Source organism: Apodemus sylvaticus, chromosome 2, assembly GCF_947179515.1.
Source record: "Apodemus sylvaticus chromosome 2, mApoSyl1.1, whole genome shotgun sequence".
Classification (NCBI taxonomy): domain Eukaryota; kingdom Metazoa; phylum Chordata; class Mammalia; order Rodentia; family Muridae; genus Apodemus; species Apodemus sylvaticus.
Genome location: NC_067473.1, coordinates 118,686,396 through 118,709,603, shown reverse-complemented (window position 1 = coordinate 118,709,603; position 23,208 = coordinate 118,686,396). Strand labels below are relative to the sequence as shown.

Below are 23,208 nucleotides of genomic sequence, written 5' to 3'. Positions count from 1 at the left end.
GCTATGTGTTAACATAACACATTTCTGGGTATGTCTATGATAGTGTTTTCAGAGAGGATGAACTAAGGGGTAAAACTCCTCTGAATGTTGGCAGCCATACTGTAGGTGAGGGGCCAAATGGAATAAAAGGAGAAGAAAGCATGGGCATTCTCTCTCTGTGCTTCTGGCTGTCGTGAGATGAGGGGTTCTGCTCCACCATGCCCCTCCCCTTTGTAATAGACTCTGAAACACCGAACCAGAAGAAGCCTTTTCTCTATTAAGTTGTAGCAACACACACACACACACACACACACACACACACAGACACACACACCCCCACACACACAAATCAAACAAACTCTGAACTATGCCTGTATAATAAATTTGTTTTGTTTTGGTTTTTTGAAACAGGGTTTCTCTGTGTAGCCCTGGGTGTCCTGGAAATCACCCTGTACCAAGTTGTCCTGGAACTCACAGAGAACTGCCTGCCTCTGCCTCCTGAGTGCTAGGATTAAAGTCAGCTTGTACCATGATTTCTGTACCTGACTGCATAATAAATTTTTGGTGAATCCTAGACATTTATAATAACATAATGAAGTAGTATTAGAAGTCACATAAGCCCTCACTATACTTTGTTTTAGTTTGATGACTTTCTGAGCAGATTGTGCAAAGTCTGTATTCTTTGTCATGGGGACTCTGAGGTCAAAGTCTATATGTATTCTTTCTCATGGGGACCCTGAGGTTTCCACTCAGTGATCATTAATGACAGGACAGAGATTTTCTTAGATGCCTGGATGTAGGGCGCTCCTTGATGAGGATTTCTATATGCATGTGGAGCCAAGCTATTAGAGTTCCAACAGCAGTTAACATGCCTTAGCTTTTACTGTCTGTTTACAGTAAACCTTGAAGTCAGAGGTGAGGGCCCAGGTTCTTCTAGGTCTCTCCTGAACATGCAAGTCCTGTGCCCATGGTAACCTCAATTCTTAGGATATGTGAGAGCTTTTCTAAGCCAACTATGAACATCTGATTCCTTAACTTTTCCTGCTAAGCATTTTAATCATCCCATTGTTTGCTTAAACAGTTACCTTTTACCTCATTATGCTTTCTACTATGTCCCTTTATTTTCAACAGATCCCCTCAGGGAAAAGGCGTTTGCAATGAGAAAATGAGCTGGTCATTATTTTATCCTGGCTTTCTGTCTACCATCACTATAATAACTTAGTAGGAAGATAGCAAAGGGAAGTTAGGAGAAACTTCATTTTCCATGCAGGAATAACACCTAAACAGGAAAGGAAAAATTCAAATAAGAAGTAGAAACTTAGGAGCCCTCAGCAGCAGCAGGGTACCAATCAAAAGGCTGTCACTATCATAACTCCATGTACTCAGCAGGATTTGGGGTGCAGCCCAGAGAAATTGGTAGTGGTATAGCACCTGAACTCTCTGAGGGCTTCAGATGCTGATTAAGAAATGTTCCTTGAGAGCAGGTCTACAGAAAGCAGATCACCACCAGCAGCAAACAGAAGGGCTATATCTCCTGTCTCTGGCATGTGTGGAAGGCTGGAGTCATAGGTTTCTGGAGCAGCAGGTCTTGGAGGCTAGAGACAGCTACAGGAACAGATGTCTACAGCTGGAGCATGGACTCTTGCAGGCTGAGTCAGGAATGAGTCTCATTGCCTGAGACAGAAGCCCTCATGTAGTGAGTTTCAACAGTGTCTGTCTCTGGCAAGTCAAGGCAGTCTTCTCCAAAGAACACAGCATCTGGGAGTTGGCCTACTGGCCAGAGCTAGTGTGAATGAAGTCATTGTTCTCTTCCTTCTCTAATAATCTGACAAGTCTCTTTCTCTAGAACTTATTGGTGTATATATATATATATATAATGCCAGCTGGGGCCTGATTGACTGAGCTAAATATGTGTATATGCAAAGATGGTGAAAACTGGAATCAGTCAGGAGGGAGCTATCAGACCTGGGAAGGGAAGAGAAAGCCTCCCAAACTTTGAGCATTTTTTTCAATTAGGTCGCTTTCTCTATCTCTTCTGCCTCCATGTTGTAAGGGGAGTGAGAATAGAGGGCGGGGAACCCTCCTTTGGCCTTCCACATTTGTACCTGATGCCTTGAGCTTGCTTTCAGCTACATGCAGAGCCTTCTTTTAGACCGCCATGAAGCCCCAATCTCAAACCATCCATTCTACCACTGCTAACTGTCAGATGTGTCCCACTATGTTAGGGATCCATACTTACATGGATTCCGCTTTGTTTTGAACCTTTGTTGCCATGACATCTCCGGGAAATGGGCACTTGGTTATCAGAAAGGTAGACAATGAAATTGATGGCTGAGGTCAGGGTCCCTTTAATCTACTCTTGGGATAGCAAACAGCCCATCTCTGCCTCCTTGCCTTCAGGGGTTTCTGGTACTCTTTCTCCTCCTATTTAAAAACCCCGAAACAGGCCAGATATGCATAGCCTTTCTGATGGAGTCCTCTAGGGAACTACCAGATAGGAAAATTGTATTTCTTTTTTTTTTTTCTTTTTTTTTTTTTTTTTTTTTGAGACAGGGTTTCTCTGCATAGCCCTGGCTGTCCTGGAACTCACTCTGTAAACCAGACTGGCCTCGAACCCAGAAATCTGCCTGCCTCTGCCTCCCAGAGTGCTGGGATTACAGGCGTGCGCCACCACTGCCCGGCTGAAAATTGTATTTCTTGGGGTCAAGTGCTTTGAGAGAACTCAAATCCATTCTGCCCCCTCTAGGATTTAGCAGACACTAGCATGGTTGCTACAGAGTTAGTGGGTAGATGGAACAAAGCAGCTTACAAGTATTTGTCTGTAACTTGTTCTCAGATTTCCAGCCGTTTTCACTTTTCTTTTTCAAGCCTTTGGTTAACTCTAGAGTTCTGAAAATTTTGGGTCATTTCTATTCATGGTCTTGTTGCTTCCATGAAGAGGCTTTTCCATGTGCTTGTTCACAATGGCTATTGATCTTTCTATGTGTGCAGTCTGGGGTTCATAGCTGATGGATTCCCCTAAAGCCAACACGTCTATCCTTTGCTAGCATGCCTGTTGCAGTGGATGCTCATAAATGAGGAACTTCCAAGGCACAAGTGTAAATTGTGGATTTTATACTGCTGTGCCGCCAACTGTGATAAAGAGGAGACCAGGAGGGCATCCATGAGGAAGGAAAGAAAGCCAAGTTCCACACTTAGAAAGTCTGTGTTTGAATTGGCTCTGAAGGTTACCGCTCGTGTCTTTTAATCCACCTCTAGAATCTTCATTTCCTTACATATAACACGACAGAGCCGTGGTGATGAGTTGGCTTAAGCTGTAATTATTCTTTTTTTAATGTTAATTTTTATTATATTCAACACAATATATATTTTTATACCAATCATAAAAATGAGGGACATGTTATTAAATGAATATAAAAAGATCATGGTTTTTTGTTTGTTTGTTTTGTTTTCAGTGGAGCTTGAAATCTTGGCTCTTACTGTGGTACAAACCTAAAATAAGAAGAATTTTTAGACATTGGAGTTCATTGTAATAAGGCTGTACTTCGATGTCCCTCACATCACCAAAGGATTTTACCTCCACAGTAGCTAAGCTAAGAATTGACAGTTCTGCTGTGCCAAGGAAAGAATTGTAGGCACAATTATTTGGATACAGATTTCCTGCTATGGTCAAAGCTGTTTGACTTCAGTGATTGTTATCCTTCTTAGCCCACAGGGAACAGGTTGCATTCATTTAAGAAATGGTACTTAGTACACATTAAGAAATGTGTACTAAGATGGTCTACCCATTAAGTCATTCATCAACTGTTTCAATGAACAATGGTTCTGCTTGGAGGGTGTCACAGACATTAGGTGAGGGTAAGATTCTGGTTCATTTGCTATAAAAAATTTGAAAAGCATTCATCTCAGAAAAAGAGTAACTTATAAGGTCCTCTTCTTCAAAATCAATACAATAATTATAAATATCAAGCATACCATCAGTCTCACTCTTTGTTGTTCTCTTACAAGCCACCTCCCAAATTAATTGTCTACATTTCTTTTGGCTGTATAAATAATTGTGAAATATGTAAGCTGTTCTGAAACCCATAGAATAGTATAAAAACATCAAATAAACAATCCTAATAGAGAGGCTGAGATAGGAGAAGCATGATTCCATGACCATTATGTGGTACACAGCAAGACACTGTCATGTACAAACAAGCAGAAAGTGTATATAGATTGTACAATATTGACATATTTCTCCAGTTACCAAATTAGACCACTGGGTGACAGCCAACAAATTTCTAATTCTTCATATTTTTTAATTCAATTGACTAGGAAATGTTGGTAATATTAATTTTCATATTAAGAGATATTAAGGAAAAGTGATTGTTACTTCTGTTTTGTTTTGTTTTGGTTAGAGGTTGAATTATGTTTGTGTGGGTTTGTTGAAAGATTACTTTCTTGCTTTTTCTAGGGTATAGCTCCCTCCTTGTGTTGGTGTTTTCCATCTATTATCCTTTGTAGGGCTGGATTTGTGGAAAGATATTGTGTAAATTTGGAAAGATATTGTGTAAATTTGGTCATGGAATATCTTGTTTTTTTCTGTCTATGGTAATTGAGAGTTTTGCTGGGCATAGTAGCCTGGGCTGGCATTTGTGTTCTCTTAGGGTCTGTATGACATCTACCCAGGATCTTGTACTTTTCATGGCCTCTGGTGAGAAGTCTGGTGTAATTCTGATAGGCCTGCCTTAATATGTTGCGTGACCTTTTTCCCTTAATACTTTTAATATTCTTTCTTTTGTTTAGTGCATTTGTTGTTTTGATTATTATATGATGGGAGGAATTTCTTTTCTGGTCCAGTCTATTTGGAGCTCTGTAGCCTTCTTGTATGTTCATGGGCATCTCTTTCTTTAGGTTAAGGAAGTTTTCTTCTATAATTTTGTTGAAGACATTTACTGGCCCTTTAAGTTGGGAATCTTCACTCTCTTTTATACCTATTATCCTTAGGTTTGGTCTTCTCATTGTGTTCTAGAGTTCCTGGATGTTTTGGGTTAGGAGCTTTTTGCTTTTTCCATTTTATTTGACTGTTGTGTCAGTGTTTTCTATGGCATCTTCTGCACCTGAGATTCTCTCTTCTATCTCTTGTATTCTGTTGCTAATGCTTGCACCTATGACTCCTGATCTCTTTCCTAGGTTTTCTAGCTCCAGGGTTGTCTCCCTTTGTGATTTCTTTATTGTTTCTAGTTCCATTTTTAGATCCTGAATGGTTTTGTTTATTTCCTTTGCCTTTCGATTGTGTTTTCCTGTAATTCTTTAAGAGCTTTTTATGTTTCCTCTTTAAGGGCTTCTAGCTGTTTACCTGTGTTCTCCTGTATTTCTTTAAGGGTATTTATGTTCTTCTTAAAGTCCTCTATCATTATCATGAGAAGTGATTCTAGATTTGAATCTTGCTTTTCCAGTGTGATGGTGTATCTAGGACTTACTATGGTGGAAGAATTGGGTTCTGATGATGCCAAGTAACCTTGGTTTCTGCTGCTTATGTTCTTGTGCTTGCCTCTCTACATCTGGTTATCTCTGGTGCTACCTTCCCTAGATATATCTACTTGAGCCTGTCTTTCCTGTTAACCTGGTTGTGTCAGAACACCTCAGAGTCCAGCTGTCTCTATGATCCTGTGATTCTGGGATCCTATAAACCTGAGATCCTGGGAGTGTCCGAGCTCCTGGAGGTCAAGCTTCCTCTGGGACCCTGAGATCCTGGTGTGACCAAGCTCCTGGGATCCTGGGATCCTAGGATCCTGGGATCCTGGGTGTATAAAAGTGTGTGAGAGTGGAGCTTCCTCTGGGTGTTATGGGACTGGCTGTGGAGTTTGCACCCAAGGTCTGCTCAGGGGCTTGGCCCAGACAGACTGGCAGGAACCTGTGCCACTGGTCTGGCAGAATTCCTGAGATGCCTGGGTCCTGCTGTTCCCAGTTACTCCAGGTGTTGGGACAAATGTTGTGTCCTCCTCACCTCTGATCCTATGATCCTGAGCGTGTTAGAGTGGCTGGGAGTGGAGTTTCCTCTGGGTGTTGTGTTGTCATTGTTCTTGATATTGCTGTTATATAATCTGTATAAAATTCTTCATGATATGATGGTGAATAAGATAGCAGGGTATGAGATAGAAGCCGTACAGCAGCATATGAAATATTTTATGTAAGATATTTATTGAAAAATAGAAATGGGATGTGTGGCAATTTGAATGAGAATGGCCCTCATAGGCTCTTTTGTTTAAATACTTGTTCCTTAGTGGGTGGAACTATTTTGGAAAGATTAGAAAGCGTGGCCTTGCTGGAGAAGGTATGTCACTGCGGACAGGCTTTGAGGTTTCAAAAGACTCATACCCTTTCCAGTCTATTTCTCTCACTGTCTCCTGTGTGTGGATCAAGATGTGAGTTGTCAGATGTTTCAGCCACCATGCCTGTGCTCTGCAATCATGCACTCTAACCCTCTGAAACTGTAAGCCCCAGCTAAACTCTTCCTCTATAAGTTGCCATGGTGTCCAGTACAACAGTAGAATGTAGCTAAGCCAGGGGAAATTCCTTGGTGGTACAAAGCATGAAAAAGCTATGTTCAGCACAGGGAATACAGCGCAGGGGCGGGAGCGGTGGGGGGGGCACGGGGGACGGGATGTGGGGTGGGGAAGACTATGAGTTGCTTCCTTGTCCTCCTTCTGGACAGTATTACTGCTTGTTTTGTTTTAATGGAGATGGTTTAAGTAAGGGACTCTCCTCAGAGAGCAGGGGTTTCTAAATGCAGCTTTTGGGACTTTGGGGTCACTAGTAGCCCTAAATTTCAGAGAACCAGATTGTGTGGATCTTTAAAGGAGCTTTGTGTAGTCTAAGACCTGCCTAGATCCTCGCTGCTTCCTGGGGAGGCTCAGGAGGAGTTGAACTTCTCGGTGAACCCCTTAGATTCTGGCGTTCTTTCTTTGTAGGACCTCTATTTCACCTGGCAGTTCAGAGCAGTGGTCCTACGTTCCCGTGCTCACCTGAAGGCTGAAGAAGAAGCCTGTGGCATGCTCAGTGATGTGCCAGCAGCTCTGCACCGGGTTGGGGTTGTGCTGACAGCCTCTGTGACTGTCATGATGATTGTTGTTCCATTTCAGATTCCGGGGTGCACCGATTATTCCCGTGGCAGCCAAGCCTGGGGGACCAGAGGCCCCTGAAACGGAAGCTCCACAGGGCATCTCAGAACTCATTGAGGTACTGTCAGCTTGAACCCAGGCTGCCCCTCTGCCCCTGTTCTGCTCAAGTAGGCCTCCATGTTCCCCTCCGCCTAAGAGGGAGGGAGAGGCAATTCTAGCAAGAGGTCTACAAGGGCATCTCTCTCACTCTGATGTCAGACTCTTTACCTCCCTTAGAAACTCCAAAACAAAGGTCCATAGAAGCCCTGGACATTGGACTCTGCAGAGTTCTTCCCACCCACTTTGTTTCCTACTCTGCCCCTTCTCTTTCACACTTCCATTCAGACAAAGCAGTGCCTTTGTCTGTTACCTATCCCTCAAGACTCCCATTGCCTCCCCCTCTTACTCTCAGTGGAGACTCAGTCTTGTACAGCGTATCTGATCACAAGCTCCTCTCCTTCAGATTGCACAAGTTTCTCCAGTCTGCCTCCAACTAAAGCTAGAGCAGCACAGCCTCCATCCTGGCAACCTCCACTGGAGGAGTGCACATTTTATTTTCTAGAACTGGGCTTACGGCTCAGGTTGCTCCTCCAGGCTCAGTTGTGCAGGTATCCCAGTGCTGCTTCCTTCTCCCTGAGCAGTGGTGCTGAGAGCACAGCAGAAGCCCAGAGCACAGTGAGAGTGCTCACCAGCTTGCCAGTAACTGGGGCTGCCATCCAGGCATCTCCATGGTGGTCCTGGTGAAGACTGGTTTGACCACTGTCCTTGTTCTTCCCCTTGCCTAGCAGGTGGCAGCAGCATCCCAGGGTAGCCAGCAGATAGGGCTGTGTTAAGGTAGTGTGGATAGTGATACAAAGGAAGAAGGCAGTGAGGAGGAAGTACCGTCACTTAACTGAGCTCTGTCACTCCTGGGTGCAGGAGCTAGAGTGTGTGCTTGCCTTGCCTGCCTACTGCTCTCTGACTGGACTCAAGAGATTCTTCGGTGTGGCTGCACACATCCTTAGAGGCTAAGACTGAGAGATGGGAAGTTTGAGGCCAGCCTGCTGAGTGAGACCCTATGTCAAACAACAGAAGAATTACTTGTTTTAGAGAACTCATTTCATTCAGGGAAAAAAGTTACAGTACAGGGAAGGCAGTGGCAGCAGCTTGTAGCTCAGGGAAGGACCGCACATGAGGACAGTAGGACAGATGTCCTGTAGCAGCTGCCTCAACTGCAGCATGGAGGCCTCACCAGGTCCTTCTTCTCGCTATTAAGTTACAGCACTGGTCCTCTAACCTGTGCCAGCTTGCAAGGTGGCCCTGGAGGATGCAAGTGGTATACCCCTGCACCTGTAGATGTTTATAGCAGCATTTCTTTTCCAGCTCCTGAAGTCCCAGATTTCCATCCCAACGAGAGACCCCTCGGGACCATTTCTTATGTCTGTGGACCACTGCTTCTCCATCAAGGGTCAGGGCACCGTGATGACTGGGACTATCCTCTCAGGCACTATCAGCCTTGGGGACAATGTGGAGATCCCTGCCCTCAAGGTCAGTCCTGCCTTGACTTTCCTTTCTCCTAACCCCATCCTCATAACAGTGGGAGAGAGACCAGGGCAGTAGAGTCTACTGGACCTTTCTCAAGTCTTCTCTTCTACCAAAGGGGTGAGGTAGCCTGCTCCTCTGTGGCAACATCTGTTATTCAACCCTCTGGCTTCCTGAATTCTAGCTTTCTGGATGTTGTAAAAAAGTATGTGTGGCACCATGTCAGTGCTTTGAACCCCAGCCTTAAAAGCGTGGGTCTCTTGACTTGGCCTCCCCAGCGCTGAGATTACACATGAGGGTGTGTGTGTACGGTATGTGCACAAGCTGTCAAACCTGCCTGCAGAGTTCAACTAAGAGAATCTTAAATCACACGTAGATTTGGGGTACAGTCATTCACTCTGTTAGAAATACAGATCACTGCATTCTCGGTGACTGCAGAAGGTACCCTGCGAGCCCTTTGAAAGTGGAGGCTTAAGGTCCATCTCCTCCTCCAGACACTGTGGCCTTGGGGAGGGGGCAAGCCTGAGTTCTTAGAAATGCAAGGACTCCTGGATGGGGCAGCCAGAATGGGGCAGCAAGGCTGCATCATTTCCTGAGGATAATTGTGGATAAAAATCTCCTTCTCTTCCTCTAGTGTAGATTTTCCTCTCAAGAACACATAAGCCAAAACCATTTTAAGTCAGGGGTTAAAAGCACATAGATTGTACAAAATAAAGCATAAAATTATGAAAATAAACTAAAGTATATTTAACAAAACAAGACTAAAGTTGTGACTTTGTGATAACTTTTAATTGGAACAGACAGTAAACTGATGCTGAGTTTCTGAAGAGTTCCTATGATCAGCAAAGCAGGCCTAGGGGCCAGCTTGACCATCTTCAACCCTGGGAAGGCACTTTGGCACCTTGAGAAAGGAGCTAGAACTAGGAAAGAGCTGTGACAGGAGGGAGGGCTCATGGCGAGGTCAAGAGAGTAGAGAAGGCTTTTGATAACAGGCTCAGTAGCTGAAGTGCCAAGGCCAAGGGCTTGGAGTGAGGTGAGACCAATAGCCTCCTCTTGGGTCGGCAACAGACACGTGGGTGAGGACATGGCCTGCAGTCCTTGGCCACCCTTTTTACCCATCCACATCTTAACTTGTATCCTCAGGCATGTGGTAGGTGTTTGGCACCTGCATATCTAACTATTCTCTTGCTGTGGTGTGCCTGTACCTCCAGATGATCTTACTGGTCAGGAAAAGCAGAACTTTTAAGCAATGTATTTGAATATTCAACTAAGATTGCCAGGCACAGTGTGGAGGATGAAACCTTCTTTCTTCTGCTTCAAGTAAGGTGAGAGGAGAAAGGAACAAATCAGGGAGAACTGCTGGGGGTGGTTATTCCGCAGATCCCTGGATTTCATGACTACCAAGGCTGCTGATGTTGGAAGATGGCTGTTAAGAAAGCACAACTTCAGTGAAGGGAGATCCTTTTGCTGAAAACATTATGGTGTGTCAGTCAAATGGACCCAGTCAGGCATCTCAGAAGCTGGGATGAGGGAGACTTGTTGAAAAAGGATGTGTGAGTTCCTCTTGTTTAATGATACAGATTCTGTGGTGCACATGACATACCCCTACATATCAGAGGGTATTGTACTAGCAACAACCCTGGACAGGAAGAGACAGAGAGACAGAGAGAGGCAGAGAGACAGATGCTTACTGACTATGGCAACTCTGAGTACAAGGGTGGACCTGGACTTGGGCTGCTGGTGTCCTATTTCTAGGCAAGGCCTGTCACATTCCCAGAATCTTTGTGGATAACCTGGCATTCTCTGCAGAGGGTTCATAGGCTGTAAGTGCACAGAAGCTTACCTCAGAGCCCAAATCTCAGTTTGTTGACCTGTCACCCCTCCACTGGCTGTGACTAGCCAATGCCTGTGGAGCCGGTGAAGCAGGAAGGCATCATAAACTGTGCCTTCTTCCGGTGCACAGCACCATCCTTGTCAGATCCCACCAATAGATGCATACACGTCTGACCCCACGAACCTCATTGGAGGAAGGCCATGGCCGTTCCAAATAAACAGTGCATTCGCCTGCCGTACCTTGGCCTGTGTCTACTGCCATGTCCATTCCCAGCTGGGCTTGATTAGCTGAGTGAGGAAATGTTGGGGAACAAGGAATAAATGACAGAGATGGGGGTGGAGGGAAATCTCATTTAGATGCCAGAGAGGTTTAAACAGCAAACATCCTGAGAGTCATAGCTTTCTGGCCATCTTCGTCTACAAATTAGGGGATCCCTCTGGTAAGATTTTATCTGGAGATTGTAGGTGAGTCATATTCCTGCTAGTGATTGGACACTGGGTTGTAATACCAGAGACTGTCAAAGCCACAGACGTGGGAAAGATTATGCTAGGCCTTCAGAAAACCCATACCTAGCATTTTCCAGCTCTTTGGGCCTAGGCAAGTTGCACAGAGCTGGAGGGCAGGGGATGTGGAAGTGCTTGGCAAGGCTTATGAACCAGAAGTGGCAGCTTCTGAGTTGACATCTTTGGCTCTTTGTTGCCTTTTGGTGTCACATGTGGAGCTCTTGTTGTGGGTTCAGAGGTAGATGTGGTATGGTCTGGCTGTAAAGATCTGGTCTCTAAGGACTAGTAAAAGACTTACTGAAAAAGAGATGTGCTTTATAGCCAAACTGTAGCCAGTCAAGACCAGACTGGTCTTGGATAATGGTGAGATATATTACTGGCATATTAAGATACTTATTTAAATTCATGAAACATGTAGAAAGTTGGAATTTGATAGCACATTCCTTCAGGTAGTCATGTTCAGACCTACCCAGCCCCAGAGAACAGGAAGACCTTCAACACCACAGGGCATGGTTGCTTCTCCCTTTGCCTTGACTCTTAGAAAGTGGTGACAAGGTGGCCGTGATTATAACATCTAGGAAGAATTGTTTTCCTTACTTCTACAGACCTCTACTTCCTTCTACCACTACTGCTTTTTTAAATTAAAAAAAAAAATGAGACAGGGTCTCTGTGAAGCCCCGTGGTCTGGAACTCATCATGCTGTTTTGCACTCAGAGATCTGCCTACCTCTGCCTCCCAAGCACTGACATTAAAGGCTTGTGACATCAAGCCTGGCTCCATCCCTGTTTCTTAGCTTAGCCTTGGTGTACTCTGCTAACTGCCGCTGAGGTTCTCTTCACTCTCAAAACTCTGCAAGTCTTTTCTCCTTTAGAGAGCTCCTCCCCTGTCCTGGGCCTGTAAGTGTCCAGCCTGGCACTCACCATGCTGCAGCAGCATTTGTCTCCGAGCCTTTGTGTGTATTGATGCTAACCTCCTAGCTGTCCATCTGTCCTCAGGTCTAGACACAGGGTGGGCTCTACAAAAGATGTGGTTAAAAGGAGTAAAAACCTTAGAGCAAATAATTGAATTGATTTTGTCAGCATTTGGTTGGAATTGGACTGTGTGTGTCGTTGGAGGCTATGTCTAGTTTCACCTAGGGCTGTGTCTCCACCTTGAGGCAGTATCCAGCTGCTTCATCGGTAATCTAAGGTAGAGATATGCTCTGGGTCACCATGTGGTCTTGTTTGGGAGGAGCAACTGTCATCATGTGTGTAGGGCTAAACAGCTGCCTTCCATGGGCCCTGGTCTAGGAAGCAGCTTTCTTTCTCTGATTTTCACCTAGAAGTTATACCCTGGCTTCATTGCTAACTGCTTTCTGCTTTAGAAGAGATGCTGGAAGGCAAGCCGCCCTATGACTTCGATATTTTCATGGGTTGGCTTTGTGGAGTCTGTTCTCCAGGTCTGCATATGCCTGGAGGTGCCAGATGCATGGGCTTGGAGATCATTACTGGCTCTGGAACAGCAGGGCAGGAGGGAGGCAGTGGTAGAAATTGGAACAGTCGTGGGAGAACTATGGGGCTGCCCTTTGAGCGGATCAGCCCTTGCATAGTGGCCACACAGCCCTGGCTATGCTCAAGGTTAGGCTCCTCAGACCCATTGAGGCCACTGCCACCACTCCTTCCCCTCACCTTGCCTCCTGCTCCACTTTTTAATTCCATCTAGTATTGACAGAAAGACCTTACACAGCCAACTGCCTGTGTCCAGGTGTCTGACCGGCTATGTAACCCATGGGCCTCAGTGTTCTGCATGGCACAGCAGATTGTAAGCTTCTGAGACTGCCACTTCAGCCTCAAGGTCATATTCATAGTCTCTCAGGATCACCTGCTGCTCTTAGTGTCTGCCTCAAGTAAAGTAGGAACTGGGTCAGTCCTGTCATGAGATCTGGGAGACTAGCAGATGTAGCTCAGTTCTGAGGTATAAAGCCTACTCTCTGTGTCATCTATCTTCCTACTTTCCCCTTCAAACCTGAGATGGCATACTCCTGTGCTTAATCCCTAATGTTACACTGTCCCAGAGGCTTAGTCTGATGGGTTAGAGTTGCTGCCCTCCCCTGTCAATAAGAGACAAGGCTAAAGTCTTGGGGCTTGGGAAACCAGCACTTCTCCTTCCTCAGACACTGGAGAGAGGAAGGCGCTAATGCCTGGATACGGAAGGTCATCAGTATCACCATCTGTCAGCCCTAGAGAGGCACCAGAGAGAATAGAGGCAGGAAGGGGCCTGGAAGTAGAGACTTGAGGCTTCGGGGAACCACCTACCTCAGGACTGGACTTTGTAAGAGACACATCTTAAGCCTTCCAGGTAAGGATGTCTACTCAGGGGGACGCATGCCGAGAGACAGGAGCAGAACCTTCTCTTCAGCTATCAGGAGTGTAAGCTCAAGATGCTTATAGGAACACATGAGAGCTGAGGGGCTTCCTGGGAGTCCCTGGGAGAGCTGGGGCCTGTCAACGGAAAGTACAAGAGGAGCGCTTGGGTGGGAAACATGGGGGCAGCAACCCACTTTGCAGATCAGTCTTTGGACACATGGACTGTATTTGAAGCTTTCCTTTGTATGCTATGGGACAGTTACACCACATCTCAAGGCCACTGTTTCTTCCTTGGTTAGTCCATGATGACTTGACAAGATCTACACAGTAAGCTTGTGGGCAGGGGCTGGCTGTCTCTGTCTCTGCCATCAACCTGGCATCAACTTCACAGAAAACCCTGAATCCTGTCTCCTTTCCCCACCCCATAATCCTTTTTACTTGGTCCTTAGAGAGTTGTAGCTCAGGTGTTGATCTGAGCTTTACACTCTGGACATCCCCGTACATGCTGGCTCATGAGACTTGCTTTCTGTCTTAAGAATGTGAGTCATGTTTTTCATGAAGCTGTAATATCCTGTGGTCTTAGCAGGACTTGTGGATGGACTAAGGATTGACAGTGACAGGTGAGGGCAGGAGATTAATCTTAGGAAGCAGGTAGCAGGGAGGAAGGTTCTCTGCTGTCATCTGAAGTCACAGTTAGCATTTGCACAAGTTGTGTTCCTATGGAAATCTTGAAGGCTTTCTCACCCCTCTATCCCAATAACTATCATACTGTATCAGCCTGAGTGTCAGCTGCAACTTGATACTGGTCCCAACATGTTACCTCCATGGTGCCCACACCCTTCCAGTGCTATAGTGAATGGGTGGTCTCCCTTTCTTCTGAGCCCAGTTCTATGGTCTGACAGTCTACCCTTGGGAAAAGTGCTGAGGCCCACAGTGCTCCGAGGGAGGCTCCGAGGGACTGGTCCTACAACTGTGGGTCTGCCCTGTTCTCCTGGGGCTTGAGCGCATATAATTATGTTTAGGGAGAGCCAAGCCTGGGCCACGGTTTCAGTATGGGAGATGTGGCAGCTACAACCTGGGTATCTTGGGAGGGAATAAGCCTGGAGGAGCAGTGTTGTCCTCTACCTAGGTAGCCCATTCACTAGTCCTCCAAAATATCTTTGGACTTCTAGGTCTGAGACCACAGCTGAAACCAAACTTGTCTGACTCTAAGCCCTGCCCCACTACAGACTGAGCCCCCCACACCAGAGTCTAAGCCTTACCTGATAGCTGCCTGCCAGTGAAAACCCTGCCTAGGTGGACTTGGAGACATGTGCAGGTCCATCCATCCCCTGCCCACCTCCAGCCTGAGTTCCTACTGTCCACTACTCTTTCTGCTGAGGGCAGTGTGTGTGAAGGGACAGAGCTTGTAGAGTCATGCTACCTAGCTGGTACTTCCTACACTGGCAGGTCACTTCACCTGTCTGCTGTACAGCGGGAAGAAGATGTCACTGTCCCAGATAAGAGTGAGGATTGCGTAGCTGATATAGTTTACTTTTCTCTTGCTGAGAAACTGATCAAAAGCAACTTAGGGGAAAAAGGGTTTATTTGTCTTATAAGTTATGGTCTATCATCAAGGGAAGACATGGCAGGAACTTGAAGCAGATACCTTGAGAAACACTGCTTACTGGCTTGCTTCCCCTGGCTTGTGCAGCTAATTTTTTAAATACAATGTAGGCCCACCTGTACAGAGGTGACACTGCCTACAGTGGGATAGGCTGGCCCACATCAATCAGCTATCAAGAAAATGCCCCACAAACATGCCCTCAGCCCAATCTGGTGGAGACTGAGGTTCTCTCTTCTCAAGCATAGGTTTCTATCAACCTGACAAAACTCATGATAATGGCTCAGCAGGTTCCATACTGGGCACCTCGATCTCTAGGTTAGTTTATTACTCCCATGGTTGGCACTACAGGATGCGCCAGCTTCTGCCTTCGCCTGCTGGTGAGAGGGCTTAACCCAATGATGCCTATTAAGCAGATAGGTGACGGGAGAGTCTGATTACTTCAAGTGGATCTCTCCCCCACCCCAGGACAGGGTTTCTCTGTGAAGCCCTGGCTGTCCTAGAACTCACTCTGTAGACCAGGCTGGCCTCAAACTCAGAGATCCGCCTGCCTCTCCCTCTCAAATACTGAGATTAAAGTCATGCACCACCACTGCCTGGCTCAAGTGGATATCTCTTATGGGAGCTGCCTGTTAGTAGAGTACCAGCCTGGGGAGCCTCACAAACTTGCAAGTGGCCATTGCCTCTGCATGTTCTATCACAAGGCAAGGTCCCCTGTCCTGTACAGGCTTTGAGTTGGACTAAGTCAGTTTTTGTTTCTAGTTCAGGAGAGTGACTTGGTCAGAAATAACATCCATGGAGGGCTGTGCTAGTATACCTGGACATCATGCCTGCTAGAGCTCAGAGTCTAGGTCCTAAATATGCATCTCATTGTTGGAGTGCAGGTGAGTCATTCCTCTGCAGTCTAGGCTACCTTCCTGATGAGGACAGCATCCAGATGGGCCTGAAGGCACTTGTCCTTTTCACCATTGCTTCCCTCCCATGGTGGGGAAGGCTGCCAGGAAAGCTCTGACTCAGGCTAGGACATGGTGGATTCTGAAGTGTGGTAGATAAGGGCTCACCACAAACTTTGCACCATAGCTTTGGGGCTGTTGTGCCCTCCTTCAGCCATGGCATATGACATGTGTCACCAAGGAAAATGTGAATTGACAGTAACCCAAGAGCTGGTAGGACTACAATTTGGCACATGAAATGGGGTCTCGGTTGGGAAGTGCATCACAGCCAGGGGTTGGGGACCAAGTACAAGTAACCTTGGTGCAGCTATGCTGAGTTGGTCAACATCTATCTAGTGTTGGACTGTGCCCAATACAGGCATGAGTGCTGTGTGGCACCTAGCAGCATCCTGTCTGTGCAATCTCTGGTCATCTTTTTATACTGTAAGTGTGCTTTGGCTTCACTGGGCAATGAACCATGGTGTGGTCCAAGTAATTACTCCGGTTGCCTCTGTGAAGCCAGTGCTGCCCTCCCCAGATGTCACTGCCATCTCATTGTAAGGGTGGACCTCTGAATAGAATCAGCTCTGGGGAGCCTGCAGTGGATGGACTGTCCCTTAGCCTCTCTTGTGGGAAGGGCACAGTGCTCTGCCTAGCATCAGGAATGCTTGAGCCCATAAGTGAGTGGTGCCTAAAGTAGTTGATGGACATGTGAGACTCCCTTAGCACAAGACTGGGAGTGAGACAGCTTGGTAGATTATGACTATCAAAGAGCAGAGACAGGAAGGGACTATCTGGAAGGACAGTGGAGGAGGCTCCAGGGGGGCTGAGTCAGAACTAAGCTCTAGAGAGCTGTTCTGGGGGCTTCATGCGCTCTCTGGGCCTCTGAGCACTTTTGCTTTTCCTAGGCTCCCTTTGTCATAGATGGCCTGTGACTACAGCATGAAGTACCCACCTGCCTCTGTAAAATAAATCCCACAAACAGGGATGCCAGTCCTGTCCTTTCCTGGTATTGAATTTGAGGCCCAGTAAGGCCCTAAGCCAACACTTTTTGCATGTAAGGACAGCAGGAGTCTGTGCTTGTAAAAACTCAAGGTCACATCACAGTTGTCTGAATTCCAGTCAGCTGGAATCAAGGAATGGATGTCTTGAATAGAGAGCATCTAAGGCAGAGGTTTTCAACCTATGAATCACAACTTCTGGCATGGGATGGGGGTGGTTGCTAAGACCATTGAAAAACACAGATACATTACTACTCATAGCAGTAGAAAATTAGAGTTATGAAATGATTTTATGGTTGGGGTCACCACAACATGAGGAACTTGTATTAAAGGGATGCAGCATTAGGAAGGTTGAAAACCACTGGTCTAAGGAAATTCTTATCAACTCATTTAGAAGATCTGACTGTGTCTGACCTGGTATGACCTGGTACCAGTGCCTGCCTTGTGCCTATGTAGCCTAATGGCTTTAAGTCTGCAGAGAGGAAGAGTCAGGAACAGAGTTTGCTTTGCAGGGCTGTAGTGGACCAGTAAAAGGAGAGAATGATTCATTCAGTGCCCATGGTGTTCATTCAGCACATTGTGAGCACCTGCTGTGTGCAGGAGCCAGGCCAAGTCACAGCTGTTGTCAGAAGTTACTTCTTCAGTGCAGGGCACTGAGTGCCTTATTGCAGTGATAATGGGCAAGAGCTGCCTTTGAGAACAGAATAGAAGTCGTCCCCGATTCACAGGGCCCAAGCTCTCAGTGAGTCCTGGGAAGAGACGGCACAGCCAGTATCCATGACCCAGGAAGTACTATGGCAGCACCCTTACTTCAACTGGGGAACCAGCCTGCTTGCTGGGGGCTGGCGGGAACTGCTGACCCTGTCCAGTGCAGCCCACCAGCCGTACCCACAGCCTGGGCTCAGCCCTGCCCTGTCTGCCTTCCCTCTGGGGCTCAGCCTTGTTTTTGTTTTTCTTCTGAAAGGAAAGTTGAGTATTTCCTGAGTATCTGTAAATCCAATGCACCACTTAAACTGAATACTTACATTCATTCATTTCTTTAAAAATAAAATATAACAATAAAAGCACTGTAAACATTGTTGTAATTGTTCACAGGCTTTAACTTGTAATCATTACAGGGAGCAGGCAAGTGAGATGCCTTATTGAAATAGAGACACTTGCCTGCTTTTTTTTTTTTTTTTGTTGTTTGAAATTTTGGTAAAATACTCCATTATAACATATTCTTTTAAAAACTAAATTTTGTCCATTCAGAGTTTGAGTATTTTTGTTTTTGTTTTTGTTTTCTTCAGAATATTTAAATGAGCTGATTCTGGACAAAGGCCATTCAAAGAGTCTGGCCTGCCATGTGGGTCACTGAACTGTTAGCACACAGCTATGATATAGCCTCTTCTTGGGCTGGCTGTTCAGGATAGCATTTGTGAAGACCTCAAATACAGTGCTGAGGACCAGCCTGGCCTGTGCTGCTTTGGTACTTCTGATCTCATTGCCTACTGGCTTCACCCCCTGGCACATATACCCACAGATGCCTATAAGGTGAAGCAGGCATCTGAAGTCTGGGGAGCAGTGACTTCTGAGGGGAGGCTGAGCGGCTGAGGCCAGGTTACAGGCTTCCAGGCTACTGCCAGCATCTCCTGGTGAGAGGAGCTTGTGGACCAGGGCATAGCAGTAGAGGGAGCCTTAAGAATATTGAGGAGGTGGGCTTACCAGGACTTTGTAAAGGTCAGAGCTTAGAAATGGTGTGGGAGAGACATGCGATAGATGACCCAGACTTCTAGCCTGAGTTACTGCTGGGTAACAGTACCCTTGCTAAGAATGAGATCCTTGAAGGTCTGGAAATAAGCAGGGCTTATATGGCTGTGGCTTAGGTTTCAACAAAGTAAAGGTGATTGAGGACCCCCACACACTCACACCAACATCCACACCCACTTGATAGGATGCAAGCTAACAGACAAGTCTGCAGCTTAGTTTGGGATAGTTTTCTGTCTATCTGTCAATGCATCCAATCCTTGTACTTAGGCTTCTAGCATGAGATGATTGGGAAAGTTTTAAAAAACATAGCCATAGAGGACCCACTAGGGCTGCTTCTGATATCTCTTGCCTCAGGAGCTATCCTCATTCTGAAAGATGAGGGGGTACATCTGGGACCCCCAAGAGAGGCAACCCTTGCCTGCTAAGGCCAGGTAACAGAGAGGGCAGCCCCCTGCTTCCCAGCCTCCTGCCTCCTCCTCTACTGCTGCTGCTGTGAAACAAACCGGGGTGCCTGGGCGGAAGGTCAGGAGTTTAAAAGCTTGTTTGATTCAAGACTGGAGTAAGAGACAGGAGGGGAGTGCGCTGGTTTTATATGTGGATCCTGGTATTTTCTTTTGAGCTGGGGCGGAGAGTGGAGGGGCAGGGAGGGAAGGCAGGCTGCCAGAGGGAACATTGCCAAGCAGAGCACTGCTAATGCAAACCATACGGCTGGCGGGCAGGCAACAAGGCCCATCTCCTGGCCTGCTTAATGCAGTCCTTGCAGGCAGGCAGGCAGGCAGCCTGGGCAGCAAGGCTGCTTAACCCTTCAGGTTCTGGGTCAAAAGCAGGCCTTCTACTTCAGCATGTGGCCATTTTTGTCTTAAGCCATAGGAAGTAGGTTTAGCAGTGACGTTTAGCATCTACCCACTGAGTGCCAGCAGCACTATTCCTCCCACTGGTTATGACCCAGAGTCCCTCCAACATTCTTGCAGTCTGCTTGTCTGAGCTTGGGAAAACCATTGTGAACAGCCATAGGTCTACAGCGGGTAATTTCAGCCAACAACCCTCCCGGGAAAGGATGGCCATCCATTCCTAGGCTGTTTCTAGAGTGTTGTTAGGGATGACTAGTGTGGACAGGCAGCAGCACTTCCAGAAGGGAAGCCAGATCTGCCCAGGGCTGCATAGCCAGTGTTCACCATTGTCTGCCCACACTCCCCTGCCCCTCCCACCCCCACCATACCTGCTACTTCCCAGCATAGCAAGCGTAGCCCATATCAGTCTCTGGACATAAGTATGGAGACAAAGCCTATAGAGATCAGGCACCAATGACATGAGTGTAATGATCAGCCTATGTGCAAAGCCCACTGCTGGAGTCACATGATAGATGGAGACAGAGACTTGTCAAGCTTGCAGCCGAAGGCCTGCAGTACAGAGTCTGAATAGCTGGAGTCAGTGCAAAGCCAGGTGCAGAAGCAGGTTTCAGAACACCATGGAACTTGGCTCCATTTACACATGCACTCAAGTTTGTACAAATGCGTCAGAAAAGGTCTGGAAGGAGACAACACAGTGCGAGCAGTGGCTATCTTGGGGGAGTGACAGGCAGTGGAATTTAGGGAGCTCAAAGAGCTTTCATGTTTTAGTCTGTGTAATTGGTGTTTAACTCTTTACAACAAGCCAGCATTCATCTGTTTCTCGTGGGGCTTTTATGAAAGAAAAAAGAAGGAGTCAGAGAAAGAAGAACTTTTGTTCCATTCTCCCATGTCTCCATTACCTCCCTTTTGTGCCCTCACCCAGCCCAAGCCCTGAAAAGCCATTCTCTGCTGGGGAGGCTTCCGGTGGGGCCTCTCTGTTCTGGTGGGCCTATGGCCACCCAGTACCCTTGTGTGCTATCTATAGGCTTGTCTGACCCACGTGGAGCTTAGCACAGCTGAGACTTACTGTGAGGTAGCCCAGTCTCTGGGCCCCACTGTGCTGGGCCTGCTCTGCAAGTGGCAGTCTTGCTCTGGTCATGAGCACAGCTCCTCACTTCCCCTCCAGCTGTTTTCTTAGCTCCCAGCCTTTGGTTCTTTGCCTGTTTGCCCTTCTCAAGAAGCACATATGGCCTGCTGTTTAGGTCTGTGGTTCGTGGTCTCCTGTGCATGTATCGATGGTTCTGTCCTTTTCTCAGGGCTCCTGTCTGCTCTGCCGATGCTCTGTAGATGCAGCACTTTAGTACTCCTGGATTCTGCTATGACAGTGATGTGCTCTTATTTACTGAAGCCTACTTGCTCTTCCTCAGACACCAAAACCAGGTACTTCCTGTTCCTCAATAGGCAAAAAGAAAATCATGGCTCTAAGAAGTCAAGTCCCATATTTTCTGTGTAGATCTTGCTCCAGTATGCATGTACCTTACACTAGCCTCTGTAGCTCCTCTAGGTGATTGTTACATGGTTTGAAGCACTCTTGGCAATGTTACACTTGGTCTTTCCAGCTGCTTTATGGGTCCTAAGTAGCACCCTGCCCTGTAGCAATTTTTGGCAATTCTTAGCTTTGCGCTCTGCAGGCCTTCATGGTCATCTTCAGTTTTAACTTAGACTGTGGTATAGAGTGACCACTTTCATCCACCAATTCAAGCAGTTTGTTTCTAGAAGCTGTATGTAGCGGAGAGGCAGGGGTGTCCTAGCAGATGAAGGTGTAGGCATACCGTGACTCCAAACCCGAGTTAGAAAGGGATTTGGGCCTGGCACAAGAAGTTCCTGGAGAACTTGGCTGTGGAACCCTATGTTGAAGAGCAGTGCCTGAGATGGTTCAGTTAGACCTTCCTGAAGGACTTAGCAATGAGGACCCTTCCTTCTGGTCAATGCTGTGGAAACGTGCTCTGGATCTCTCGGGAATGTGATTTGCTAGAGCTATGTTCCAAGGACAGGCAATCAGGTGTCTTGTGGCCTACACTGGGCTTTGTGTTCCTCTGCTCTTTATAGCTCAGGGGTGTGTGATGAAGTTGCTGAATTCCACTGAGTTATGGCTGCCAGCCAGACCTTTCTATCAGGCGACACCAGGCCATTGAACATGCCCTGAGAACTCAAGACCTTACTGGAAGTATCTAGCAGAGGGGAATTTTGGAGAGCCTCTGCCCATTCTTGCTGTGAGCAAAGCTCTAGCCTTCAGGATCCCAACTCAATACCTGACCTTGTGGCCCACGTGGAGTGTTAGGAGACAGTGGTGAGAAGCAGGTGGCCAGTTTGTGAAGGCCAGGAGTGGGTTGCTCAAGCCTCCTTCCCGTGGCCATGGCCAAGGTCCATAGGGAGCCCTTCGAAGCTTTTGATGTGCCGCTGGTACTTGGCTCCACCATGCTTGTTTGCCTAAGCACTGCTCCTGCCAGTTCATTCGGACCTTCTCCTTCTTTTAAAAATATGCTTCTTGCCAAAGGTTATTTTGGATCTGTTTTTGTTTATCAGGTAGGATTGTTCCAGCACAATTGAAAGCAGACCCACATGTTGACACGCACTGGAGCTGCTTGCCAGGGCACGCGCACATGCACACATGCAGGATATGTGGGAGTCAGCCAGAGCCCTTGAGTGTAAGAGATTTGAGAAGGGCTCCAGGAGACTTCTCCATACAAGACTTGTACCTTATAGATGCCCTCTAGATGCAAATGTGGGCTGAATGTAAGCAGAAGCTAGGAAGAAAACCTCTTAGGATAGGTTTATGGGGTCTCACGGCTAGCTGTCTCTGCTGTGCCTGTATAGGGTCCTTCATTACTCTAGACTGAGGGTTCCTTCACCGTGACTGGGTTCCCTCATTCTCAGGCTGGTGTGTGAACTCTGTGTTGGACCAGAGCTGACCAGATACAGGTCAGAGGCAAAAGAATGGGACTGCCAGGTCCTGCGGTTAGACCTTCTTTCTGAGGCGACAGCCCTTTCTTTGGAGTACAGATGGACGCTTTCTGCTGGAAGACTTGTTGGGGGTTTCTTCTGAACATCACTCCCCACACACACACCATAGCACTAGCTGCACACAGACTGCTCAGAGGAGCCGATTTGTTTCCTGTTGTCGCTTGAGGGCCTGTAGCACCTGGAGGCATGCACATTGCAGAGAAGCTAGGTGTCTAGGCCTGCCCTCTTTTCAATGCCAGGCCAGCTTTGCCGGGAGGCAAGTGTACCAGCTCAGCTGTGGGTCTCACTGAAGAGGAAGCACAGCCCAGGGCAGAGGTCTGTCTGCTAACATTGGGTTACCTGTGGTAGCAGCCGAAGTCAGAGATTTCATTTGCTTCTCCAACTGAAAAATCAGAGCACTCTTTCTGAGCCCAGCTGTCTAGCAAAGATGTCTCTCTCCTTTGTATCCTGCTTCCACTGTATTTGGTTCCAATACAGTGTAATCTGGTACAGCTCCAGGTTGGCCTAGTCAGGATGTCCTCCAGCCCTTCCCACCTACCTGGCAGTACTCTGCCCCACCAGGCTTCAGCCTCCTGCTGTCTAACACTCCCTGCTGAAGTCCGGGGCTGCGACCTGAGCCTCTGGCACACATAAGTGGTCAGCAGCTTGGTAGAGCAGGGCCCTTATGCTTGGTGACCTGTGTGATACTACTGTCACCCATTTCCTTCCGTATTATCCATTTGCAGTCTTGGACCAACAACAG

The 23,208-nt window shown here is 47.1% G+C and overlaps 1 protein-coding gene across 2 annotated transcripts in view; it reads left to right on the top strand.

Moving 5' to 3' along the window:
• The window catches only part of Eefsec (eukaryotic elongation factor, selenocysteine-tRNA specific), a 199,138-nt gene that overhangs the window by 91,231 nt on the left and 84,699 nt on the right, over window positions 1-23,208 (top strand). For both annotated transcript variants that reach the window (XM_052174278.1, XM_052174279.1), the window contains exons 3-4: window positions 7,107-7,203; window positions 8,487-8,651. In XM_052174278.1, coding sequence (XP_052030238.1) covers window positions 7,107-7,203; window positions 8,487-8,651 — 262 coding nt within the window. The remainder of the gene's footprint in view (window positions 1-7,106; window positions 7,204-8,486; window positions 8,652-23,208) is intronic.